At 43.2% G+C, this 25000-nt stretch overlaps 2 protein-coding genes across 3 annotated transcripts in view; both read left to right on the top strand.

Moving 5' to 3' along the window:
• LOC308084231 (hatching enzyme 1.2-like) overlaps nt 1-6055 on the top strand; it is a 10330-nt gene extending 4275 nt beyond the window's left edge. The window contains exons 6-9 of the mRNA XM_080426780.1: nt 1926-2104; nt 2284-2365; nt 3525-3652; nt 5918-6055. Coding sequence (XP_080282906.1) covers nt 1926-2104; nt 2284-2365; nt 3525-3652; nt 5918-5928 — 400 coding nt within the window. The 3' untranslated portion in view covers nt 5929-6055. The remainder of the gene's footprint in view (nt 1-1925; nt 2105-2283; nt 2366-3524; nt 3653-5917) is intronic.
• Nucleotides 6056-10354: 4299 nt separating this feature from the next.
• Nucleotides 10355-25000, top strand: part of tollip (toll interacting protein) — a 39704-nt gene continuing 25058 nt past the window's right edge. For both annotated transcript variants that reach the window (XM_080438389.1, XM_080438388.1), the window contains exons 1-3: nt 10355-10490; nt 22149-22319; nt 24939-25000. The exon at nt 24939-25000 is cut by the window's right edge and continues 121 nt beyond it. In XM_080438389.1, the coding sequence (XP_080294515.1) occupies nt 10458-10490; nt 22149-22319; nt 24939-25000 (266 nt within the window). In that variant the 5' untranslated portion in view covers nt 10355-10457. The remainder of the gene's footprint in view (nt 10491-22148; nt 22320-24938) is intronic.

The raw sequence follows: 25000 nt of genomic DNA, 5'->3' as shown, positions 1-25000 counted from the left end.
CAATCGGACTCTGCATGCATGATTTGAGGCATTTTGTTCTAAAAATGTGTTTTGCTAAATTTGACCTGCTGGTGGCGCTATAACAGGCCAATGTTAAAAGGGTGGCATTTGTTCCTCAACGTAGTGCAAATGTGCATTCAAAGTTTCACCGCAATCGGACGCTGTGTTCATGATTTGCGGCATTTTGTTCAAAACGGGCCACTCCTGCAAACATTACATGTCAATGTTAGCCAATCAGGATGGAATATGAAAAATCAAACAGATCCGTCTTGATCACATGACTATAGAGATCATGTGTACTGATTTGCGTGAAATTTGGATCAAATCTGAAGGCTTAATATCAAAAAATGTGTTTTACATAAGTCTGCCTCCTGGTGGCGCTATAAAAGGCAAATGTGAAAAATGCAGGGCAAAGGTTTTTCCTTGGCCTCTAGAGAGTGTGCATACAAAGTTTTACACGGATCGGTGCAGTTATAGGTAAAAACACGAATCGGCCTGTTACAGCGCCATCATGAGGCTGATTTGAATATTTTCAAATGGCATTTCTCCCTCGGCCTAATGGGAATGTGTGTGCAAAATTTCACGGAAATTTCATGCTGTGTTCATGATTTGAGGCATTTTGTTCGAAACGGAGTACTCCTGCAAACTTTGAAAGTATGAAAAATCTGAAATGAGCCATTTATTTTAATGACTATAGAGATACTGTGTACCGATTTGCGGGATTTTTGGCCAAAATCTGTAGGAGTACTGTCCAAAAATGTGTTTTGCACAAATTGGCCTCCTGGTGGCGCTATAAAAGTCCCATGTGAAAGATTTGGAGCAGAGGTTCTGCTCTGGCATCCAGGGAGTGTGTGTGCACAGTTTCGCTGCGATCAAGCCAACGGTGCCAGAGATTAGCTGTCCACAAAATGACAGAATGACACACACACGGACGGACGGACGGACAGGGGGTAAAACATACTCTCTCGCCATGCCTTTCGGCCTGGCGGAGACAATTAGTACAAGGAAAATATAGCTCAAACAAAATAAAACAAACGATAACTCAAAATAAACAAAACAGCAGTGATGAGATGGGGGGTGAAACAACAACATTCAGTATACAAACAAATCAAATAATCAAATAAACATAATACATTAACAGTTTGTATACCTTAAATGTTGTTATTCATTCTCATTATCCCCCTGGCTCTCGTCAATATGATAGTCACGTCCAGACCCGAACACCTCAACCTGGGTGGTAACAAACAAAGATTAAAATGCTGCTTTAAAACATAAAACACACAATCAATACAACACATTAAAAACAGACATTGCAACGTGCTACTCACCCAGGCAAGGACAAATAAAGGAACAACAAATCAGACCCGGGTCGCAAAACCCGCAGCCGAAACCACCGAGCAGCTTAACATTCGGCTGCCGGCTGAGCATTTAAATAATAAAACACTAGATTGGTAATGCGGAAGTAGAGCGCACAGCCGTCTCTATGGTGACCCTAAGGCTCACTCTAGCCGGCTAGAGTATGCGGAAAGGGAGCGTGCCACCGTCTCTATGGTGGCCCCTAAGCCCTAAGCCTCAAACTCTAGACGGCTACAATTGTAACATAATAAATTGTAGGTGCTGGTCGTACATCGTAACATTGTAATAACGTAGCATTGTAACATAATAAATTGTAGGTGCTGGTCGTACATCGTAACATTGTAATAATGTTACATTGTAACATAATAAATTGTAGGTGCTGGTCGTACATCGTAACATTGTAATAATGTTACATTGTAATAATGTTACATTGTAACATAATAAATTGTAGGTGCTGGTCGTACATCGTAACATTGTAATAACGTAGCATTGTAACATAATAAATTGTAGGTGCTGGTCGAACATCGTAACATTGTAATAACGTAGCATTGTAACATAATAAATTGTAGGTGCTGGTCGTACATCGGGCGTCAGGGAGGCGCTCAGAGGATCTCTCTACAGAGCAGGGGGTGTGTCTTCCAGAGCACCATCCAACACGAGGTTCTGCACGCTCTGGGCTTCACGCACGAACAGAACCGTTCCGATAGAGACGAACATGTCACCATCGTCACCGAGAACATTCAGCCAGGTAACCAGAAGGGAAATGTTGAATTATCGTACCGGAGGCTTAAAATGATCATATTTGAAAGAAAACTATGGTCCACAGCATATGTGACACAACAGCACACATATGTGCTCTGTTGTCTGATTGGTTCTGGTGGTTATGTGCTCTGTCTTCTGATTGGTCGACTTCTGCTTCTCTCACAGGAATGGAGCACAACTTCCGTAAGGTGGAAACCAACAACTTAGCCACGCCCTACGACTACAACTCTGTTATGCACTACAGCATGTGAGTGTGTGTGTGTGTGTGTGTGTGTGTGTGTGTGTGTGTGTGTGTGTGTGTGTGTGTGTGTGTGTGTGTGTGTGTGTGTGTGTGTGTGTGTGTGTGTGTGTGTGAGTGTGTGTGTGTGTGTGTGTGTGTGTGTGTGTGTTCGGGGCGGTGTGGAAAAAGTACTCACATTTCTTACTTAAGTAAAAGTATATAATATAAATGTGTGTGTGTGTGTGTGTGTGTGTGTGTGTGTGTGTGTGTGTGTGTGTGTGTGTGTGTGTGTGTGTGTGTGGGGGTGTGTGTGTGTGTGTGTGTGTGTGTGTGTGTGTGTGTGTGTGTGTGTGTGTGTGTGTGTGTGTGTGTGTGTGTGTGTGTGTTTGTGTGTGTGTGTGTGTGTGTGTGTGTGTGTGTGTGTGTGTGTGTGAGATGATTGATTGATTGATTGATTGATTGATTGATTGATTGATTGATTGATTGATTGATTGATTGATTGATTGATTGATTGATTGATTGATTGATTGAAATTTTTATTAGGCAAAAGAATGTAAAACAACACAGTTACATTTATAATACTTTTGTCTAAAAGGTCTGACCAAAAAAGTCCTTGCGGACTTGTTTCCGTTGGGGTCCTTCAATTAATTTCATAGACATATATAGTAGCAACCAAACAGTTCAAAAATCAACATAAAAATACAGAGGAAAAAAACAAAAAAGCATGAAAAAATAAAAATGTATACAAAAAAAGGGGAGGGGGGGGTTGTCTGTCTACAGGGAAACTGGTACTAGCTCCTCTTTTGGCCTCCAGAAAGATGAGTTTTTAGGGCTGTTCATTTTTTGAGGGATGGGGTTAGACTATTCCAATCCTGGGTGGCAGTGCTGTAGAAGGAGAATTTACCCATGTTTGTTTTATGGGTGGGTGGTACCAGATTGTTGTTTACACTCCCTCTAGTTCTGTGACTGTGGGTGTCACTAACTTTTTCGAGGTATTTATACAGATATGCGGGTATAGGGGGGCATTTCGGGCATATCTGCATTTACAATTTTGAAGACCAGTCCCATTTTTTGTTGTTTAACCCTGTCTTCCACCCTGTGTGTGTGTGTGTGTGTGTGTGTGTGTGTGTGTGTGTGTGTGTGTGTGTGTGTGTGTGTGTGTGTGTGTGTGTGTGTGTGTGTGTAGTTATGCATTCTCCAGACAGTGGGGTGAGCTCCCCACCATCGTTCCTAAGCCAGACCCCTCGGTGCCAGTAGGGGGCGCCAGAGCCATGAGCACCAACGACATCACCCGGGTCAACACGCTCTACTGCAGTGAGTCACATGGGCCACCAGGGGGTGCAAAAAACACAAAGAATCCTCTTGCATAATGTATGCTCATCTTAAAGGAGTAGTTCACCCAAAAAATTACTTATTTTATATCAATTACATACAAACCCCATGAAGCCTTGAATTCATGGAGATTTTTTTGTTTTTGTCTCATTCCTGAGACAATAATATGATGACTGGCGGAAAGATACTAATGTATCCAGTAGGAGACACAAAGTAAAGATACTAATGTATCCAGTAGGAGACACAAAGTAAAGATACTAATGTATCCAGTAGGAGACACAAAGTAAAGATACTAATGTATCCAGTAGGAGACACAAAGTAAAGATACTAATGTATCCAGTAGGAGACACAAAGTAAAGATACTAATGTATCCAGTAGGACACACAAAGTAAAGATACTAATGTATCCAGTAGGAGACACAAAGTAAAGATACTAATGTATCCAGTAGGAGACACAAAGTAAAGATACTAATGTTTCCAGTAGGAGACACAAAGTAAATATACTAATGTATCCAGTAGGAGACACAAAGCAAAGATACTAATGTATCCAGTAGGGGACTCAAAAGAGACTCTTTGAGGCTCCTACCTGAGAGACTCAGGAATGCCACAAAAACAAAAAAGTCTCCATGAATTCAAGGCTTCATGGTGTGTGTAGAAAATAAGTCGTTTTTTGGGTGAACTACTCCTTTAACACAGATCCAGTAAAGTACTTTAAATGGCTGAATGATTGAGCATCTAACTTGTAACATTGTAAACATGTTATATTGTTTTTAAATGCTCACTTTCAAATTGCTTGTACACTTGGAAATATCCTACCAAATAATCAGTTCCATATGACACATCATCGTTGACGTATGCCTTTACAAAATGATATATTGTTCACATGTATTATGTATTGGTTTTATAGCTATACGTTGTTGGAGTGCCGACAGGGTGATTATGCACCGAGGCGGAGCCGGGGTGCATAATCACCCTGAAGGGCTTTAAATTTCAATAATGACCACCTCCCCATGCATTATCCCGCTTATTACACGTCTACTTAATAAATACATAAATAAATGTACCCAAAAGTAACAACAAAACGAAGTATCCTTGCTTACAGCAATGAAAGTATTCCATAAGTATTGGGCTGGGCGGACAAGTTCGCCTCGGAAAACAAATGACATTATTCCACAAGGTAACCGGAAAACTCGCCCCAAAACACACTCGCCCCCCATTCTATATACCGCCGATTTGCCTGTAATACCGTAGGATTTGCCCCGGGGCGACTGTGTTTTGGGGTGAGTGTTTTGGTATTCCCCCGTTGTTGTGCCACGATAAACAAGGAAGTGTAGAGGATCAAATAGAATCACTTTTCGGTCATTGCATCGTCTATTTCTCACTTCAAATGTTTTCAAAAACATTCTTGAGAGCAACGTTTAGTCGTAAATGACATTGTTTGTTTGTTTACATGGCTGTCATGTTGAATAAAGCATAAAACCAAGCAGCGCAGGTTGATATGAGCAGGTGTTCTGAGTCCTTGACTAGACAGCGTTCCATTATAGAGCTCATCGGTCATTATCCAGAAATAATGACCGATGACTGACCAATCAGAATCGAGCATTCAACCAAGCCGTGTAATAAATATGTCAGACGGTCAGACATGCTGCTCTGCACGTTTGATGGAACTAATCTCTCAAGAACAGATTCAGAGCTACGCTACTGAATCTGTGTAGTGGGGCGTACCTTCAGATCAGGAAGCAGGCCACGCTTTAACCAATACAATTTAGTGGGTGGGATTTACTGTCTGTGCGCTTCCTTGAAGTCCCTTCCCACTGAAAACAAGCTGAAACTCATTTGACAATAGTGTCCTTGAAGCAGACAAAACCACGGAAAGATATTCACATTTTAACTTGCTCTTTCATCATAGAAACAAGTGGGCTTATAACCAAAACCATCCATGTTCTCTGGGAGAAGTGGTGTTAGTGTTCCGGGTAGAAATATTGTTAGTGGGAATGAAAACATAGTCACACCACCGGAAGTGGAGCACTGAAGGCAGACCAAAACGCTGGTTTCCTTGCGCACGGGTGCTACGTTTTGCTCGGCCCAGAGCCAAGTGAAAGAGTAAAAAACAGCAGAGGGCGCAGTTTTTCCTTTTTGTTTGGCGATGGGTTCCCAGATTGCGATGGAACAAACGGGTGTTAATAACTAAATGTTGATAATTAATACATAAATACATGTTTCTTACAATGATGTTTTTTTCCCTCAGAAGTTAACTGAGACACTTGACTTCCTGCTTCCTGTCCTAACAACCAACCATGCTACTGAACAACCTACCATGCTACTGAACAACCTACCATGCTACTGAACAACCTACCATGCTACTGAACAACCTACCATGCTACTGAACAACCTACCGTGCTACTGAACAACCTACCGTGCTACTGAACAACCTACCATGCTACTGAACAACCTACCATGCTACTGAACAACCTACCGTGCTACTGAACAACCTACCATGCTACTGAACAACCTACCATGCTACTGAACAACCTACCATGCTGTCCTACTGAACAAACCCGGTACCCGCACACGGTAGCGCAGACACAAATCGTTGACCCTGAGTCTTTGTGTTGCTTTAATAAAACCCCTTAAAACACATTGTTTGGATCCAGCAAACTTTGGCTTTGTTTAAGCGGAGCACGTTAGACAATAGAATGGCCTCTCAGCCACTTATTCAGTCTCCTGCAGTCACATCTTTCTTTCTTTCTTTTTCCTTTATTTATTCAGGGAGCAGCTCTCTTTTTCAAGGACGCCCTGATAACAAACATTTGAATCACATTACAATGTCACAACTTTAACAATAAAGCAAAAAAGAAAAGCAGAAGCATAAAACAACATTAAAATAATCGCAAAAGGCGGTGAATCAGACAATACAGTGAGGACATGGATAACAACACAGAGATTTAAAAATCAGATGCAAATAAACAGTGTTACATGAAACAGGTACAGTCACTATGTAGTGTGTCCTCAAGAAGCACCCTGAATGTCTCTATGTAGTGTGTCCTCAAGAAGCACCCTGAATGTCTCTGTTGAGACCAATCACAACAGTTTCAGAGAGTCCTGAAGTTTGTTCCATTTGTGTGGAGCATAATACATGAAAGCAGTTTTTCCTTGTTCACTGCTCTTACGTGGACTGGTATATCTAATGTGTGTTTGTGAACGTGTTGAGTGACCAGTAACCTTTGTTTCCAAAAGCGAGGTTAGGTATAAAGGAAGTTTACCACACAAGGCCTTATAAAGAAATAACATACAATGTTGCTCTCTCTGCGAGAGATGGCCAACCCACTTTATCATATAAAATACAGTGATGGGTGAGATAATCATCACCAGTAATACAACGCAAAGCACTGTGGTAGACTGCATCCAGAGGCTTCAGTGTGGAGAGTGAAGATGAGATGAAGCAGGAACCCCTTAGCTGAGAGAGAGATGAAGCAGGAACCCCCCAGACACTACATATTGTATATAATTATGTTGCAGATTAAACCTTTTCATAGATTTCATAGATAGATTCATATACAGACACTGTGTCTGTGTTTGACAGACACTGTCATCAGTGTTGAGTGAATTAATGTTTTATTTATTTACTTTGTTTGTTTGTTTGTTTGTTTGTTTGTTTACACATACAGTGTGGAATAAACTCCCATTACACTTAAGACAGGCAGCCTCTGTGGATAGCTTTAAAGCACAGCTCAAGACCTATTACTTCACTCTTGCTTTTAGCTGATTCTTTGGTTGATTTTTAATTCCTCACTGTATTGCCTATTTTAATGTTGTTTTATGCCTTTGCTTTTATTTTATTTTATTTTATTTTTTGTTTGCTTTATTGTTAAATTGGTTCTAACTGTAATTGTATTCTTGCTCTGTAAAGCACTTTGAGCTGCATTTCATGTCATGAAAGGTGCTATACAAATAAAGTTTATTATTATTATTATTATCTATTCTATTAATATGTTGGATGCATGTTCATTCTTTTCAGACTTTTAAACCCTTAATACTTTTTGCCCTCTACACCAAACCTCTTTATTCAAAATAGCAGATTTACTTCTGTGCTTGTAGATCTGCTATTCCCCCCCCCCCCCCCGCTACAGTATGTAGTAACTGGAGGAACCCCTGTTTACAATTATGTCTGTAAAATGTACTCAGATAATTAAAGCATCATATAAAATCTCATGACTGAATTATTATTATCATCATTATTTGTGGGTCAGAATGAGTTCATGTAACAGTGTGACATTTGATTGATTGATTGAATGAATACTTTTATTAACAAGATTATTTTTTTAACAGTACAGGTAGTACAGGTCAAAGGTTATGCTAAAAGGATAACACAATGTTTCCAATACATATTGTGATGATTGATTGATTGATTGATTGATTGATTGACTCAAAGGCTTAGAGAGAGAGAGAGAGAGAGAGAGAGAGAGAGAGAGAGAGAGAGAGAGAGAGAGAGAGAGAGAGAGAGAGAGAGAGAGAGGCTGCTATGGGCTGTAGTTCCAAACATTAGAACTACATCATTGAGATAGACAGAGTACTTCCGCATTCCATTCTTACATGGGAGTCAGTCAACGATAGTGTCATAACTCTGAACGGCTCTGAACCTCTGGTTCCACTTTCCTCCAAGGTGGAAAGACTGGTGACGCGGTTAGGTTCCACTAGCTTTCTACGGTCCTATGAGCGTCATGACGTCATGACGTCATGACGTCATCCCCCGGCGTGCAGCGCGTCTCTTCCTTAAATAAAGCTTCCTTGCTCTCCCTGGGTCTCAGGCAGTGTTGCCAAGTCTGCTTATTATAAGCAGGGGTGCAATGCTCACTGGACGGCCTTGCACGGCGTGCCGGAACCTATTTGACCAGGAGCACGCGCAGGCACACGCATAGATCTAAAACTACTTTAAATTCACACTTCAACAAAGTTTACAAAGGCTCCCTACTCACGACAGGTAGGCACATTAACATAAGAATTAACATAGGAATTAGCCTAGATGCATATCAATGGTCAATTGTGTGTTGACCATTGTGAGGTGCGCGTCACCTCATTAAAATACAGTACAAGCACTTCCCAAATGAGCAGCAACACTGATTATAAGTGACTTGTTAACCAATGAAGACGCGTTGTGAGCTTGTAGATCGGCTATTTTCAATGTATATGTATAGGTCATATCATAGGCTATGGGTCATAGGTCATATCATAGGCTATGGGTCATAGGTCATATCATAGGCTATAGGTCATAGGTCATATCATAGGCTATGGGTCATAGGTCATATCATAGGCTATAGGTCATAGGTCATATCATAGGCTATAGGTCATAGGTCATATCATAGGCTATGTGGCCTATAAGTCTCTTGTTTTCATAGACCTACCAAAAGGAGTGTAGAACCCTACTCACTCACTACAGAAACACCTCCATGAGGCTGTCAAAGTCATCCTCGCATCGCGAAGCGTTGTGAGCTTGTAGATCTGCTATTTTCAAACATTTTTGTACTTTTATTTTTGGTACTTTAAGTACATTTTGATGCCAATACTTTTATACTTTCACTCATGTACATTTTTAATTCCGGACTTTTACTTGTAACAGTCAGAGTACTTGTACACTTCAGTATTGATACTTATACTTAAGTAAAACATTTGAGTACTTTTTCCACCACTGCATACAGTATTGTTCTGCAGAGTAGTGTTTATTGTCTCCGCCAGAGGTGGAGAGTATGTTTTCGTTCCCGTCCCGCTGTGTCCCCCCCCCCCCCCCTAGCCAAGCTAACATTGGTCAAGCTTCACGTGACACGTGACAATATGTTGTCACCAATGCTTTTGATTGGCTAGCGAGACGCATGACGAAATAAAATCCTATAAATAGGTGTGTCACTTCAAAAAAACATTTATGTTTTTTGAAGTGAGGTAACATTGGTCAAGCTAACATTGGTCAAGTGACACGTGACAATATGTAATATAAATAGGTAAGACAGGATTAATCAGGGACAGTACTGGCGGAGACCTGTGCTCCGAGGAGCACATTCTCTAGTTTTGTCTGTTTTTTAATGTCTCTATGAGTTGAGTGTATTTGACCTTGTATTGTAAACCAGTGGTTCTCAACCTTTTCAGGGCGCGACCCCCAAAATAATCCTATATGAACTGGGGACCCCCCAAAATAATCCTATATGAACTGGGGACCCCCCATTTTGATCGACTCCGTTCCACAGATAAATATTGTGAAAATAGCAGATCTACAAGCTCACAACGCCTCGCATCGCGAGTCGTTGTGAGCTTGTAGATCTGCTATTTTCCAACATTTTTGTCTCATTCTTACATTATTTGACAATTTGGCCAATGTTTTATACTAGTTTATTGATTACTTTTGTTGTTGCTTTTTTTTAGGTATTAAAAAGGTCTTAAAAGTCCTTAGATTGTCATTTCACTATCATCTGGGGACCCCCCAAAAAAATCATGTGGGGATCCCAACCCACAGGTTGAGAACCACTGTGGTAAACTGTACTTCCATCCATGCGCTTTTTTCTCTGCAAACTTCTAAATAAAGTATTCAATCAATCAACCAGACCTGGCTGCTTATTTCTCTCACAATCTGGCAACACTGGTCTCAGGTCAGCTGACGTGTGTCACGTGACCCCGGCCTTTCCGTTTCCTCCTTACTTCCGCATTGAGTTGTTTGTTTACATCTGTAGATCCACTGGGTTGTGTCTTTATACAGATCTACTGGCTCTACACAACAACAGATCTACCAGACCACCCACAGCATGGCGACCACCATCAGCACCCAGAGGGGACAGGTACCTACGACGTCACAGTGACGTCATAACGATCATGTCATAATAAAGCATATAGATATGATGTCATCATCATGTTAGCTGTTAGCATGGCTAGGCTAACGGTTACAGCAGCAGATCTAGCTCACAGCGGTGTGAGCTTGTAGATCTGCTGCTGATCACTGCTTATTACACTGCTGGAAAGTAACTAAGTACATTTACTCAAGTACTAGTACTTATAAGTTCAATTCTTTTTTTATTCACTGGAGTATTTCCTATTTTCAGTACTTTTACTTTTACTCCATTACAATTATTTGAATACTTTAGTTACTAGTTACTTTGTCGATTTTGATTATTATTACAAATCATACATTAACCACTTCAGCCCCTGTTTACATTTATATACATTTATATACATTTATATACATTTATATACCTTTATATACATTTATATACATTTATATACCTTTATATACATTTATATACATTTATATACATTTATGTGATGTAAGTTATTCGTCACATGGGCTCCTAAAGGTTAAACAGAAATGATCATTTCTATTCCTAATGTCCATAATGTTTAACCACAGAAACACAATTAAATCCTTAAACGCAATTATTTGAGTGGCAATTAATCCTCAAATAAAATGTTATAATGTCTCTAAATATATGTTAATTATGATCCATAATTATTATATGAGACTCATAGATATCTGGGATTTTATAATATAATTATTTCTAGCACTTCAGTCTCGACAACCTTTTCTTTCCATTGATGTGTTTTTTCTGATTCTAATCACAAACGCCTTATTTTATACTTTTAATGTTAAAACTAATGGCAGATCAACAAGCTGACCATGCGGTTGTGTGTTAGGGTGTGTGTTAGGTTGAAGTTAGGGTGTGTGTTAGGTTGTGTGTTAGGGTGTGTGTTAGGGTGTGTGTTAGGTTGTGTGTTAGGTTGTGTGTTAGGTTGTGTGTTAGGGTGTGTGTTAGGTTGTGTGTTAGGTTGTGTGTTAGGTCGTGTGTTAGGGTGTGTGTTAGGTTGTGTGTTAGGGTGTGTGTTAGGTTGTGTGTTAGGTTGTGTGTTAGGTTGTGTGTTAGGGTGTGTGTTAGGTTGTGTGTTAGGTTGTGTGTTAGAGTGTGTGTTTGGTTGAAGTTAGGTTGTGTGTTAGGTTGTGTGTTAGGGTGTGTGTTAGGTTGTGAGTTAGGTTGTGTGTTAGGGTGTGTGTTAGGTTGTGTGTTAGGGTGTGTGTTAGGTTGTGTGTTAGGTTGTGTGTTAGGTTGTGTGTTAGGGTGTGTGTTAGGTTGTGTGTTAGGTTGTGTGTTAGGGTGTGTGTTAGGTTGTGTGTTAGGGTGTGTGTTAGGTTGTGTGTTAGGTTGTGTGTTAGGGTGTGTGTTAGGTTGTGTGTTAGGTTGAAGTTAGGTTGTGTGTTAGGTTGTGTGTTAGGTTGTGTGTTAGGTTGTGTGTTAGGGTGTGTGTTAGGTTGAAGTTAGGGTGTGTGTTAGGTTGTGTGTTAGGTTGTGTGTTAGGTTGTGTGTTAGGTTGTGTGTTAGGTTGAAGTTAGGTTGTGTGTTAGGTTGTGTGTTAGGTTGAAGTTAGGTTGTGTGTTAGGGTGTGTGTTAGGTTGTGTGTTAGGTTGTGTGTTAGGTTGTGTGTTAGGTTGTGTGTTAGGTTGTGTGTTAGGTTGAAGTTAGGTTGTGTGTTAGGTTGTGTGTTAGGGTGTGTGTTAGGTTGTGTATTAGGTTGTGTGTTAGGGTGTGTGTTAGGTTGAAGTTAGGTTGTGTGTTAGGTTGTGTGTTAGGTTGTGTGTTAGGTTGAAGTTAGGGTGTGTGTTAGGTTGAAGTTAGGTTGAAGTTAGGGTGTGTGTTAGGTTGAAGTTAGGTTGTGTGTTAGGTTGAAGTTAGGTTGTGTGTTAGGTTGAAGTTAGGGTGTGTGTTAGGTTGAAGTTAGGTTGTGTGTTAGGGTGTGTGTTAGGTTGAAGTTAGGGTGTGTGTTAGGTTGAAGTTAGGGTGTGTGTTAGGTTGAAGTTAGGGTGTGTGTTAGGTTGAAGTTAGGGTGTGTGTTAGGTTGTGTGTTAGGGTGTGTGTTAGGTTGTGTGTTAGGGTGTGTGTTAGGTTGTGTGTTAGGTCGTGTGTTAGGTTGTGTGTTAGGTTGTGTGTTAGGTTGTGTGTTAGGTTGTGTGTTAGGGTGTGTGTTAGGTTGTGTGTTAGGGTGTGTGTTAGGTTGAAGTTAGGGTTAGGGTTAACCCTTATATGAGACAAGCTGACTTGTTGTTATTGAGAGTTAAATAGAAATGAGTTATTTATATGAGACGAGCTGACATGTTGTTACTGAGAGTTAAATAAAGACCATTATTGGCGTCAATAAGCCACAGAGCATGGAACTCTGTGAAATGAATGCCAGCGTGTTGAAGAACAACATAACGTCTTGTATAGAGGTTTTATACAGAGATGCCAAAGGTTAAACAAAATGATCAATTGATATCATTGTGTCCTCTATTGAAACAACGGCTCACTTTTAAAAGTATACGTCTGTGCTTTTATCTTTAAAGGTTCTATGACATTCATTTTCACTTTTTTTTTTTTTAAATGTTTTTTTGGGGGTTTTATGACCTCAATTACACCCAAAAAATCTGAACTTTGAACATTCAGTGGATTTTCTGTGGTCTGGGGTTTTCTGAATAATTAGGCTGAAGAGTACAGCAGCCGATTAATCCCGCCCACTCTCCTCCTCGCCCCTCCCCTCCCCTATCCTTTCCTTTGGGGGGGGCAGAGCAGAGGCGATGATTGACAGGCAAAATCCCTCACCAGCGACACCCGCAGGCAAAGATTTCTTTTTTCATTGCAGTTGAAAAGGCTTTAGAAATGTGAGAGAAAAACACCTGCCATGGATCAATGGAGTGGAATTTTTAGTTAAAACTTTCTATACACGTTTGAAGGACTTTTAATGTGTGGTAAAACTGAACGTCGTGAAACCTTTAATATCACAATCCAAATCATACTGTAAGAGCCAATTTAGGAACTGTATTTAATTCACATTATTTCTATTCCCTTATTGTCATGTTGTTGTTGGGTTTAATGTTTGGATAGAACTGTCTACTGTAATATGGTAAAGTGCGCCCCCTACAGTTGAGTTAATTATTATGCTGAGCGCAGCTGTGACGGCTTAAGTTGACGAGGGAATTAATGAGAGAAAATGTTTGTAAGACGCTAGTTTGGAGCGCAGGAAACTAACAGTTTTGACCGTATTTTTGGGTGTTTTTTGTGGATGTTATAACCTGTTTTGGACAAGACAAGACAAGCTGTACTTGTACAAGGACTTTATATTTTGTTTTTGTTTTATATGCATCTTTGTAACTGAGCTGGACTTCAGTAAAGCTCCACTAACCTCATCCCTGTCTCGTGGAGTCTGTGAGTACTGTGGTCAAGTTTCTACTATGGATGTGCAATTACAGAGAAACCCACCTGATTTACGTGTCTGAAACCCCTACACCAAGCTAGTGTAAGTGGCAGTTGGAATTGTGATTTTTGGAAAATTATGCCACTATATCAAGTCAAAACTGTATCCTTATGGATGGAAAACGCTAAGAAAGTGCCAGAAAACAACTTCTGTACAGCCAGCAGCAAGTCTTAAACAACTTTTTGAAACTTGTGACTGCTTTAAGTGAAGATCACTTCGATTTGTGAAGTTTATTAAGCCACTCGTTTTACCGTGACTGTTGGTGACGTCACTATGGCAGACGAGAGCATGATGCAAGAGCATGAGGAGGAGAGTGGTGCAGTGCCTGAGCCTGACCACAAGAGGGAACCAAAGTACACTCTAAAGTATGTAGAAGACAAGCTACACAGGCTCATGAATGCAAGGAGATACAAGGTCAGAGTGATGACTGTAAAGGAGAAAGAAATTGATGTGCTTATGGAACATGACTGCAATGTGGAGGATATTGAAGAAGTACTCTTAAAAAACCTACAACAAATGCTGGAGGAGTTCATTGAAGCAAACAAAGCTGTGCTGCCTTTCATGATAGAGGAGGAACAACATGCAGACCAAGAACAATGGTTTCAACCAAAGCTGGAATACTTCTCTGACTTAGTTAAAAGAACAGAGGAATGGGTGGAGGCGGCCAAACAAAGACGACTTAAGATGGCACAGAAATGTGACAAAGAAGTGACCCCCTCGGACAGTGTTTCCGTGGTCTCATCAAAACATAGAACGGACAAATTTGGTAATGGACCAGGGTCTGTCAGTGGTCTTTCCCGTCTGTCCCGTGTTTCAGCTGCTTCCTCGGCTCGTTTAAAAGAAGAAGCCAACAGAGCTGCGCTAGTAGCTAAGGCAGCTGCCATGAAGCAAAAACAAGACTTGGAAATACAACAAGCACAGTTGCAACAAGAAATGGAAATCCAGCAAGCACAGCTAAAAGCTAAGATGGCACAGTTAGAAATGGAAACTGCTATTGCAGAGTCTACTGCCAAAATCAAGGTTTATTCAGAGTTTGAATCCCCACAGCATGACATCAAGCCACAGGTGAAGCCTGAAGAGGGTGCTACCTTTACTCCTAGGCAGCTACAAAGAGCGATGGACTCAGTGCCACAGTTAAATGTACCCGGCTTCGCTGATGTCAGACGCAGAACGACAGACTCACTGCCATGGTTAAATGTACCTGTCTTCCCTGACGTCAGACATAGAATGGCAGGCCCAGTGCCACAGTCAAATATACCTGGCTTTGCTAATGTCAGATCTACGACACGTCATGATCAGCCACCAAAGCAAGAACGCACTGAGGGTGAGCGACAGAGCAATGATGATATGGGAAACATATTCAAAGTAATGCAGAAACAGAATGACATTACGGAAATGCTTGCAAGACAACAACAGCTCTCTCACCTTCCTCAAGTAGACATTTCAGTGTTCCATGGCGACCCACTCCAGTACAGATCTTTTCTGAGAGCGTTTGAACACGCCATTGAATCAAAGACTCAGAGCGATGCTGACAAACTCTATTACCTAGAACAGTATACTAGGGGGGAACCGAGAGATCTCATCAGGAGCTGTCAACATATGACACCCACGCGAGGTTTCAGAGAGGCGATGAAGCTACTCAGAGATCATTATGGGAATGAGTTAAAGATTGCCACGGCTTACATGGAGAAGGCTTTCCAATGGCCTCAGATAAAGTCAGAAGATGGCAAGTCACTGAACTCCTTCTCACTGTTTCTTGTGTCATGTCGCAACGCCATGGAGGACATTAACTACATGGATGAGATGGACAACCCTGTAAACATGAGAACCATCATATCAAAACTCCCATACAAGATCCGTGAGAGATGGAGAGGTACTGCTTTCGACCTCCAAGAGAGACAGCATGGAAGAGCCAAGTTCTTCGACTTGGTCAAGTTTATTGAAAGACAGGCTAAAGTCATCATGGACCCGCTCTTCGGGAATATTGCAGATGATGGGCCGAATACCGAAAAAAGAGACAAGAACAAAGCAGCAGGGAAAGGTGTCAGGAAAGAGGAAACTAAAAGGAGCAGCTTTGCAACAAATGTTGTCTCAAGGGAAGAACAGGCACTGCCTACTCCTAAGGCAAAGCATGACACTACCCCTGTAAATTTTGCCCTTGTCAAACCTTGCCTATTCTGTGAGAAGAACCATGCTTTGGAAATCTGTCACTCCATCCGTGACAAACCACACAAGGACAAAGTTGAATTTTTGAAAAAATCGGGACTCTGTTTTGGCTGTTTAGTTAAGGGTCATCGCAGCAAAGAGTGCAAAAAGAAGGCGACGTGTCAAGTGTGCTCGGGGAAACACCCCAGTCTGCTCCATATCTCCAAGCCAGAACATAGCTCCAGTGAGAGAATTGACAACGGTGAGACAGATCAAGCAGTCTCGAGTGCCGTTGTGTCTGTACACAAAGAAACCAGTGGGTACACTGGGGCCGGTAACGGGGACGGTATCCTTGCTATTGTACCTGTCCGTGTCAAATCCAAGAAAGGTCCCAAAACAGTAGAGACTTATGCCTTTATGGACCCGGGCAGTACAGGTACGTTTTGCACCGAAAACCTAGCCAGGCAGCTAAACCTCACTGGCAGAAAGACAGAGATTATTCTGCAAACCATGAATCTGAAGGGAAGTATTGACAGTCACGTGCTCTCGGATATGGAAGTGAGCGGTCTAGAAGAAGACAACTTCATAGACTTGCCCAAAGTGTTCACACAGAAGGAGATACCAGTGAGCAGACGGAACATTCCTTTGCAGAGGGATGTAGACAGATGGCCGTACTTGAGAGATGTGAAACTGCCATACATTGATGCCGAAGTGGGGCTCCTGATAGGGACCAACGCCCACAAGGCAATGGAGCCATGGACAGTAATAAACAGTCAGGGCAACGGACCCTATGCTGTGAGGACTGCCCTTGGCTGGGTCATAAACGGGCCACTAAAAGAACACAAAGACAACGTGGAGATGTCTTTGGAGGACCATCAGTTCATGGACAAGATGACAAGTTCTGTTCGTCATGTTGATGGGCACTATTACATCAACCTACCTGTAAAGAAGCAAACACTCAACTTGCCAAACAATCGAAGTGTTGCTTTGCAGCGTGCAGTCAACTTGAAGAGGAAACTCGCCAAGAATCCTGAGTTCCATGAAGAATACACAACCTTCATGAGCAACATGATGGCTAGAGGTCATGCAGTTCCAGTACGCGACAACGAACATAGCCGTCAAGATGGCAGAGCCTGGTATATTCCCCACCATGGGGTATACCACCCTAAGAAGAAGAAGCTGAGAGTCGTGTTTGATTGCGCTGCTTCCTTTCAAGGAACTTCACTGAACGACGTACTACTCCAAGGTCCAGACCTAACAAATTCACTTGTCGGAGTGTTGTTGAGATTTCGACAGGAACATGTTGCAGTCATGGCTGACATCGAAGCAATGTACTACCAGGTAAGGGTACCTGATGAAGACACAGACCTCATGCGTTTTTTGTGGTGGCCTCAGGGATGCCTCACAGAGAACCTTGTGGAGTACAAGATGGTGGTACATACCTTTGGTGCTAAGTCGTCCCCCAGCTGTGCAACGTTTGCACTGAGAAAGACAGCCGAAGACAACAGAAGCAACTCATCGACTGAGACAGTTGACACTGTTCTCAGAAACTTCTACGTTGACGACTGCTTAAAGTCTGTTCCAAGTGAAGAGAAAGCTGTCGTGCTGGTTCAAGAACTCACGGCGCTATGTGCTACTGGAGGGTTTCGTCTAACGAAGTGGGCCAGCAACAGCCGTTTGCTGATGTCGTTGATCCCAGAAGAGGAGAGGGCAAAGGACTTCAAGAACCTGGACTTGAGTCAGGATGTTCTACCTGTGGAGAGGGCCCTTGGTGTACAATGGTGCACTGAAGACGATTCGTTCAGGTTCACCATCAATACCAAAGACAAGCCAATCTCAAGGCGTGGAATCCTTTCAGTCGTATGCTCAATCTTCGACCCTTTAGGCTTTCTGGCGCCACTCACCCTCCCTGCGAAGATGCTCCTCCAACAAACGTGCAAAGACAAACTAGGATGGGACGAAAATGTTCCAGAAGCGCTTGCACAGAAGTGGCTGAAGTGGTTGAATGACCTCCATCAGCTGTCTGACTTCAGTGTGAGGAGGTCTATCAAGCCTACTGGCTTTGGGTCTAACACCACAGCCCAACTACACCATTTTTCTGATGCAAGTGAGCATGGATATGGAACGGTGTCGTACTTGCGACTTGTTGATGAAGACAGACAGTCCCACTGCGCTTTCTTAATGGGAAAGTCTAGGGTGGCACCGCTAAAACAGACCACTATCCCACGCATGGAACTGACAGCAGCTGTCGTAGCTGTAAGAATGGACAAGATGATGAAAAAGGAACTTCAACTGGATTTGCTGGACTCAGTCTTCTGGACCGACAGTACCACAGTACTAAGGTACCTTGAAAGCGAAACAAGACGTTTCAAAACCTTTGTCGCTAACAGAGTTGCTGTCATCAGAGATAGCACAAGACCAACACAGTGGAGGTACGTCAACTCCTCACTGAATCCAGCTGACTGTGCGTCACGCGGACAAACAGCAAAGAATTTCTTGAAGAACCACAGTTGGATCAATGGACCATCTTACTTCCAGACACCAGAAGAACAGTGGCCTGAACGCCCTGACCTACAACAGGTCCAGCTTGATGATATTGAACTGAGGAAGTCGGTCACAGTGAACGTGAACCTAACTCACACAACGGAAAGTCCTGTGAGCAGACTGATTCAGCACCATTCCAGATGGTATCGACTGAAGAAAGCCGTTGCATGGCTGCTCAAGCTCAAACAGATTCTTCAGCAGCTTAGTAACAAACGACAGGAGATCAGAAATACCATGAGTCAGACAACCACTGATGCAGTAACGCTGGAAGATGCAGTGGAGCAGACCATGTGTGACTACAAGAGAACGCTGGAAAGAAAGTCTCTGACAGTGAAGGACTTAGCAGATGCAGAGAGAGAAATTATCCTCTTCAGTCAATGGCAAAGATTTTGCGAAGAACTAACTGCTCTGCAACAAGGATCCAGTGTCAAAAGAAGTAGTCCAACCTACAAATTGGATCCTGTCCTGCAAGACGGCATGCTCAGAGTCGGAGGCAGGCTATGCAATTCTGCAATGCCGGAAGATGCCATGCATCCGGTCATTTTGTCTAAAGACATGCACATTGCTGCTCTCATCCTGCAAGACATCCATGAGAGGATTGGACACTCCGGCCGAAATTATATGCTTTCAGAATTACGACAAAGTTACTGGATTCCCAAAGCGAACTCGGCAATAAGAAGACTCCTTACGAAGTGCGTTGTCTGTAGCAGACACCATGGAAAAGTTGGGGAACAAAAGATGTCCAACTTGCCGCCCGACAGAGTGCTGCCTGACCAACCCCCCTTCACAAACGTGGGGGTCGATTACTTTGGCCCTGTGGAGGTCAAAAGAGGTCGCAGTGTTGTGAAAAGGTACGGCGTGCTCTTTACTTGCCTAACTATTAGAGCCGTACATATAGAGGTTGCACACTCCCTGGACACGGACTCGTGCATAAATGCACTGCGCAGATTTGTGTGTCGAAGAGGACAAGTGAAGATAATTCGATCGGACAACGGCACCAATTTTGTTGGAGCCGAGCGGGAGCTCCGCGAATCCATCCAGCAGTGGAACCAATCGAAAATTGAAGATTCCCTTATGCAGAGAGGAATCCAATGGATTTTCAATCCACCCAGCGGCTCTCACCATGGCGGAGTTTGGGAGAGGCAAATCCGTACCGTGAGAAAAGTCCTCAGCTCTGTATTGAAACAGCAGACACTTGACGATGAGTGCCTTCAGACAGTGTTATGTGAAGCTGAAGCCATCATTAACAGCAGGCCCATCACAACGTCGTCAGATGATCCCAATGACCTTGAGCCCCTGACGCCCAATCACCTGTTGTTGTTGAAAAAACAGCCGTTGATGCCTGTAGGGCTGTTCCAGACAGCAGATCTGTACGCTCGTCGACGTTGGAGGCAGACTCAGTATATTGCCGACTTGTTCTGGAAGCGGTGGGCCAAAGAGTACCTGCCCCTTCTCCAAGAACGCCAAAAATGGTCTCAAGTCAAGCGAAACCTAGCACCTAACGACGTTGTGCTGATTGTGGACGACTCTGCCCCCCGCAACTCATGGGTCATGGGCAGGGTTCTAAAGACTATTCCAGACAAACACGGTCTGGTCCGCAGAGTCCTGATTAAGACAAAGACCAATACCTTGGAGAGGCCTATTGCCAAGCTTTGCCTGCTTTGTGAAGCTGATTTATAAAAAGAAAATAAGGAAAAAATACATAAGAAAAGAAGAAAAAAGGACAATGAGTAAAGAACATTGAACAGTACTTGATTGTTTAGTTTGGCTCTTGAAATGTAATTTTATTTGTTTTTTGTAATTGATATGCATCCTGCCTACTCAATTAGGGGCCGGTAATGTAAGAGCCAATTTAGGAACTGTATTTAATTCACATTATTTCTATTCCCTTATTGTCATGTTGTTGTTGGGTTTAATGTTTGGATAGAACTGTCTACTGTAATATGGTAAAGTGCGCCCCCTACAGTTGAGTTAATTATTATGCTGAGCGCAGCTGTGACGGCTTAAGTTGACGAGGGAATTAATGAGAGAAAATGTTTGTAAGACGCTAGTTTGGAGCGCAGGAAACTAACAGTTTTGACCGTATTTTTGGGTGTTTTTTGTGGATGTTATAACCTGTTTTGGACAAGACAAGACAAGCTGTACTTGTACAAGGACTTTATATTTTGTTTTTGTTTTATATGCATCTTTGTAACTGAGCTGGACTTCAGTAAAGCTCCACTAACCTCATCCCTGTCTCGTGGAGTCTGTGAGTACTGTGGTCAAGTTTCTACTATGGATGTGCAATTACAGAGAAACCCACCTGATTTACGTGTCTGAAACCCCTACACCAAGCTAGTGTAAGTGGCAGTTGGAATTGTGATTTTTGGAAAATTATGCCACTATACATACCCATAACCTTTTTATTTAGTGCAGCAATATTTTCCATGGAAAGGAGACGGTAAGATTGATCTCTCAGCCACAGCTTGTAGATCGGCTCTTTTAGACTAGTTGTTGGATAATTCCCACTTCCCAGATTGACAGTACAGTATGTCTCCATGTCTTTCTGCTGTGTAATAGTTAACCTTTTCAAATAGCTGTAAAGGATGATCAGCACTCAACATCATATTTATTTTCTGTGCGTCTCCTGCTGTGAGTTTGCGCACCGTTAGCGCGTTAGCGTTAGCAGTGACATTGATATGTTAGCGTTAGCGTTAGCAGTGACATCGATATGTTTGCGTTAGCAGTGACATTGATATGTTAGCGTTAGCAGTGACATTGATATGTTAGCGTTAGCGTTAGCAGTGACATTGATATGTTAGCGTTAGCGTTAGCAGTGACATTGATATGTTAGCGTTAGCGTTAGCAGTGACATTGATATGTTTGCGTTAGCAGTGACATTGATTTGTTAGCGTTAGCGTTTGCAGTGACATTGATATGTTAGCGTTAGCAGTGACATTGATTTGTTAGCGTTAGCGTTTGCAGTGACATTGATATGTTAGCGTTAGCAGTGACATTGATATGTTAGCGTTAGCGTTAGCAGTGACATTGATATGTTAGCGTTAGCGTTAGCAGTGACATTGATATATTAGCGTTAGCAGTGACATTGATATGTTAGCGTTAGCAGTGACATTGATATGTTAGCGTTAGCAGTGACATTGATATGTTAGCGTTAGCGTTAGCAGTGACGTTGATATGTTAGCGTTAGCGTTAGCAGTGACGTTGATATGTTAGCGTTAGCAGTGACATTGATATGTTGGCGTTAGCATTAGCAGTGACATTGATATGTTAGCGTTAGCAGTGACATTGATATGTTAGCGTTAGCGTTACCAGTGACATTGATATATTAGCGTTAGCAGTGACATTGATATGTTAGCGTTAGCAGTGACATTGATATGTTAGCGTTAGCATTAGCAGTGACATTAATATGCGCAGTTTGCATAAATAATCTGGTCTCTGCGTCCCGTCTGCGTCCCAGGGGAGATACATTTGCGTCCCAATTACATATTGTTATGTTACCTAACGTGTGTGTGTGTGTGTGTGTGTGTGTGCAGGTGTACGTGGGGGAGCTGCCCCAGGACTTCCTGCGCATCCAGCCCACCCAGCAGCAGCAGCAGGTGCATCTGGACGCTCAGGCGGCCAGACAGCTGCAGTACGGCGGCTCCATGGGCGCCGTGGGCCCCGGGGTGGGCAGCGTGGGCCGCCTCAGCATCACCGTGGTACAGGTGGGTGCAGTACACTCTGTGGACACTAGGGGTCACTGTGGTACAGTAGGGTGCAGTACACTCTGTGGACACTAGGGGTCACTGTGGTACAGTAGGGTGCAGTACACTCTGTGGACACTAGGGGTCACCGTGGTACAGTAGGGTGCAGTACACTCTGTGGACAGTAGGGGTCACTGTGGTACAGGTGGGTGCAGTACACTCTGTGGACACTAGGGGTCACCGTGGTACAATAGGGTGCAGTACACTCTGTGGACACTAGGGGTCACCGTGGTACAATAGGGTGCAGTACACTCTGTGGACACTAGGGTTCACCGTGGTACAGTAGGGTGCAGTACACTCTGTGGACACTAGGGGTCACCGTGGTACAGGTGGGTGCAGTACACTCTGTGGACACTAGGGGTCACCGTGGTACAGGTGGGTGCAGTACACTCTGTGGACACTAGGGGTCACCGTGGTACAGGTGGGGGCAGTACACTCTGTGGACACTAGGGGTCACCGTGGTACAGGTGGGGGCAGTACACTCTGTGGACACTAGGGGTCACCGTGGTACAATAGATAGATAGATAGTAGAGATGCCAGTATATTTTCGATTTTTCGAATATTCGTTAGTCTTCATAATTTGAAAATTTCATTTTAGTTATATATATTTTTTATTATTATTTATGTATTTTTTAATTATAATTTTTACTTTTTTATGGCTTAGTTTCAACCAAAATATAGGCTAATACTAATAATAGTATTAATAATTGTAAATGGCCATTGGTCACACCACCAGTTTGTTTTACTGTAGACTAAAGGTCCTTCCACACGGCAAGCGGCCAACGCGCCTAATTATGTAATTCATTTTCAATGAGAGGAGGGCGATTATTTGGGACGCGCGGAGAAGTTGAGGGGCGGAGAGGCAGGCGGGCGCGGCCCGTGCTCGTTTGTGTACGCGTGCTCGTTTGTGTACGCGTGCTCGTTTGTGTACGCGTGCTCGTTTGTGTACGCGTGCTCGTTTGTGTACGCGTGCTCGTTTGTGTACGCGTGCTCGTTTGTGTACGCGTGCTCGTTTGTGTACGCGTGCTCGTTTGTGTACGCGTGCTCGTTTGTGTACGCGTGCTCGTTTGTGGTACGCGTGCTCGTTTGTGTACGCGTGCTCGTTTGTGTACGCGTGCTCGTTTGTGTACGCGTGCTCGTTTGTGTACGCGTGCTCGTCTGTGTACGCGTGCTCGTCTGTGTACGCGTGCTCGTTTGTGTACGCGTGCTCGTTTGTGTACGCGTGCTCGTTTGTGTACGCGTGCTCGTTTGTGTACGCGTGCTCGTTTGTGTACGCGTGCTCGTTTGTGTACGCGTGCTCGTTTGTGTACGCGTGCTCGTTTGTGTACGCGTGCTCGGGCGGCAAGAGCTGGATTGTGGTGAGATTTTATTTTCACCGCACCGCGCAGGAGGAAAAAAACAACAATGATCGCGGCGCGATCACCGCTGATCCGAGCGGTACCGCCCACGTGAACCGCTTGCCGTGTGTTACGACCTTTAAGGCGGTTACACACCGGCGAATGTGCGAATATACGCAAAATTCGGACTCGTTCCGAATAATTAAAAGACGCTTTTTCGCTTCGCTTTTCCGCTTTTTCGCGCCATGTACGCTTGCATTGACTTTATAAGGTTTTTAAAAAAAGCGTATTATTCGCACGAAAAAATCACCCCGGTGTGTAAGGACCTTTAGAGTGGAGAAAGCCAGCAGCGCAGTCTATGTATATGTATATGTATATGTCTATGTATTTGGCCGCTGACCCCCCATCCCAAAATATGTTGTTCCAGGGCAGGGACCCCCCAAAAGCACATTTTTGAGTTAACAATGTTGGCACGAATGTACAAGATTGTCACTTCGTGCTGCGCTATGAGCTTGTAGATCTGCTGTTTTTGAATAGCCAAAAGTATAAAATAATGGTTAAAGTGGTTGAAATAATTGTGATGCTATTTTAACACATTCCTCACCATTGACGGAGATCTCCGTCATAAAAAAAACTAAACACAGAACCAGTTCCTTGTTTTAACGAGTTTTAACTGAAAACATATCGAACCCAATAAACCCACTGAGTCTTCGCTCATGTCTCTCTCTCTCTCTCTGCCTCTCTCTCTCTCTGCCTCTCTCTCTCTCTCTGCCTCTCTCTCTCTCTCTCCTCTCTGCCTCTCTCTCTCTCTCTCTGCTCTCTCTCTCTCTCTCTCTCTCTCTCTCTCTCTCTCTCTGCCTCTCTCTCTCTCTGCTCTCTCTGCCTCTCTCTCTCTCTGCCTCTCTCTCTCTCTCCTCTCTGCCCTCTCTCTCTCTCTCTGCTCTCTCTCTCTCTCTCTCTGCCTCTCTCTCTCTCTCTCTGCCTCTCTCTCTCTCTCTCTCTCTCTCTCTCTCTCTGCCTCTCTCTCTCTCTCTCATCTCTTCTCTCTCTCTCTCTCTCTCTCTCTCTCTCTCTCTCTCTCTCTGCCTCTCTCTCTCTGCCTCTCTCTCTCTCTGCCTCTCTCTCTCTGCCTCTCTCTCTCGCTCTCTCTCTCTCTCTCTCTGCCTCTCTCTTCTCTCTCTCTCTCTCTCTCCTCTCTCTCTCTCTCTCTCTCTCTCTCTCTCTCTCTCTCTCTGCCTCTCAGGCTAAGCTAGCTAAGAACTACGGCATGACGCGCATGGACCCGTACTGCCGCGTGCGTCTGGG

The sequence above is a fragment of the Gymnoscopelus braueri genome, assembly GCF_963280865.1.
Source record: "Gymnoscopelus braueri genome assembly, chromosome: 1".
In the NCBI taxonomy this organism is placed as follows: Eukaryota; Metazoa; Chordata; class Actinopteri; order Myctophiformes; family Myctophidae; genus Gymnoscopelus; species Gymnoscopelus braueri.
This window is presented reverse-complemented; position numbering and strand designations above follow the sequence as displayed.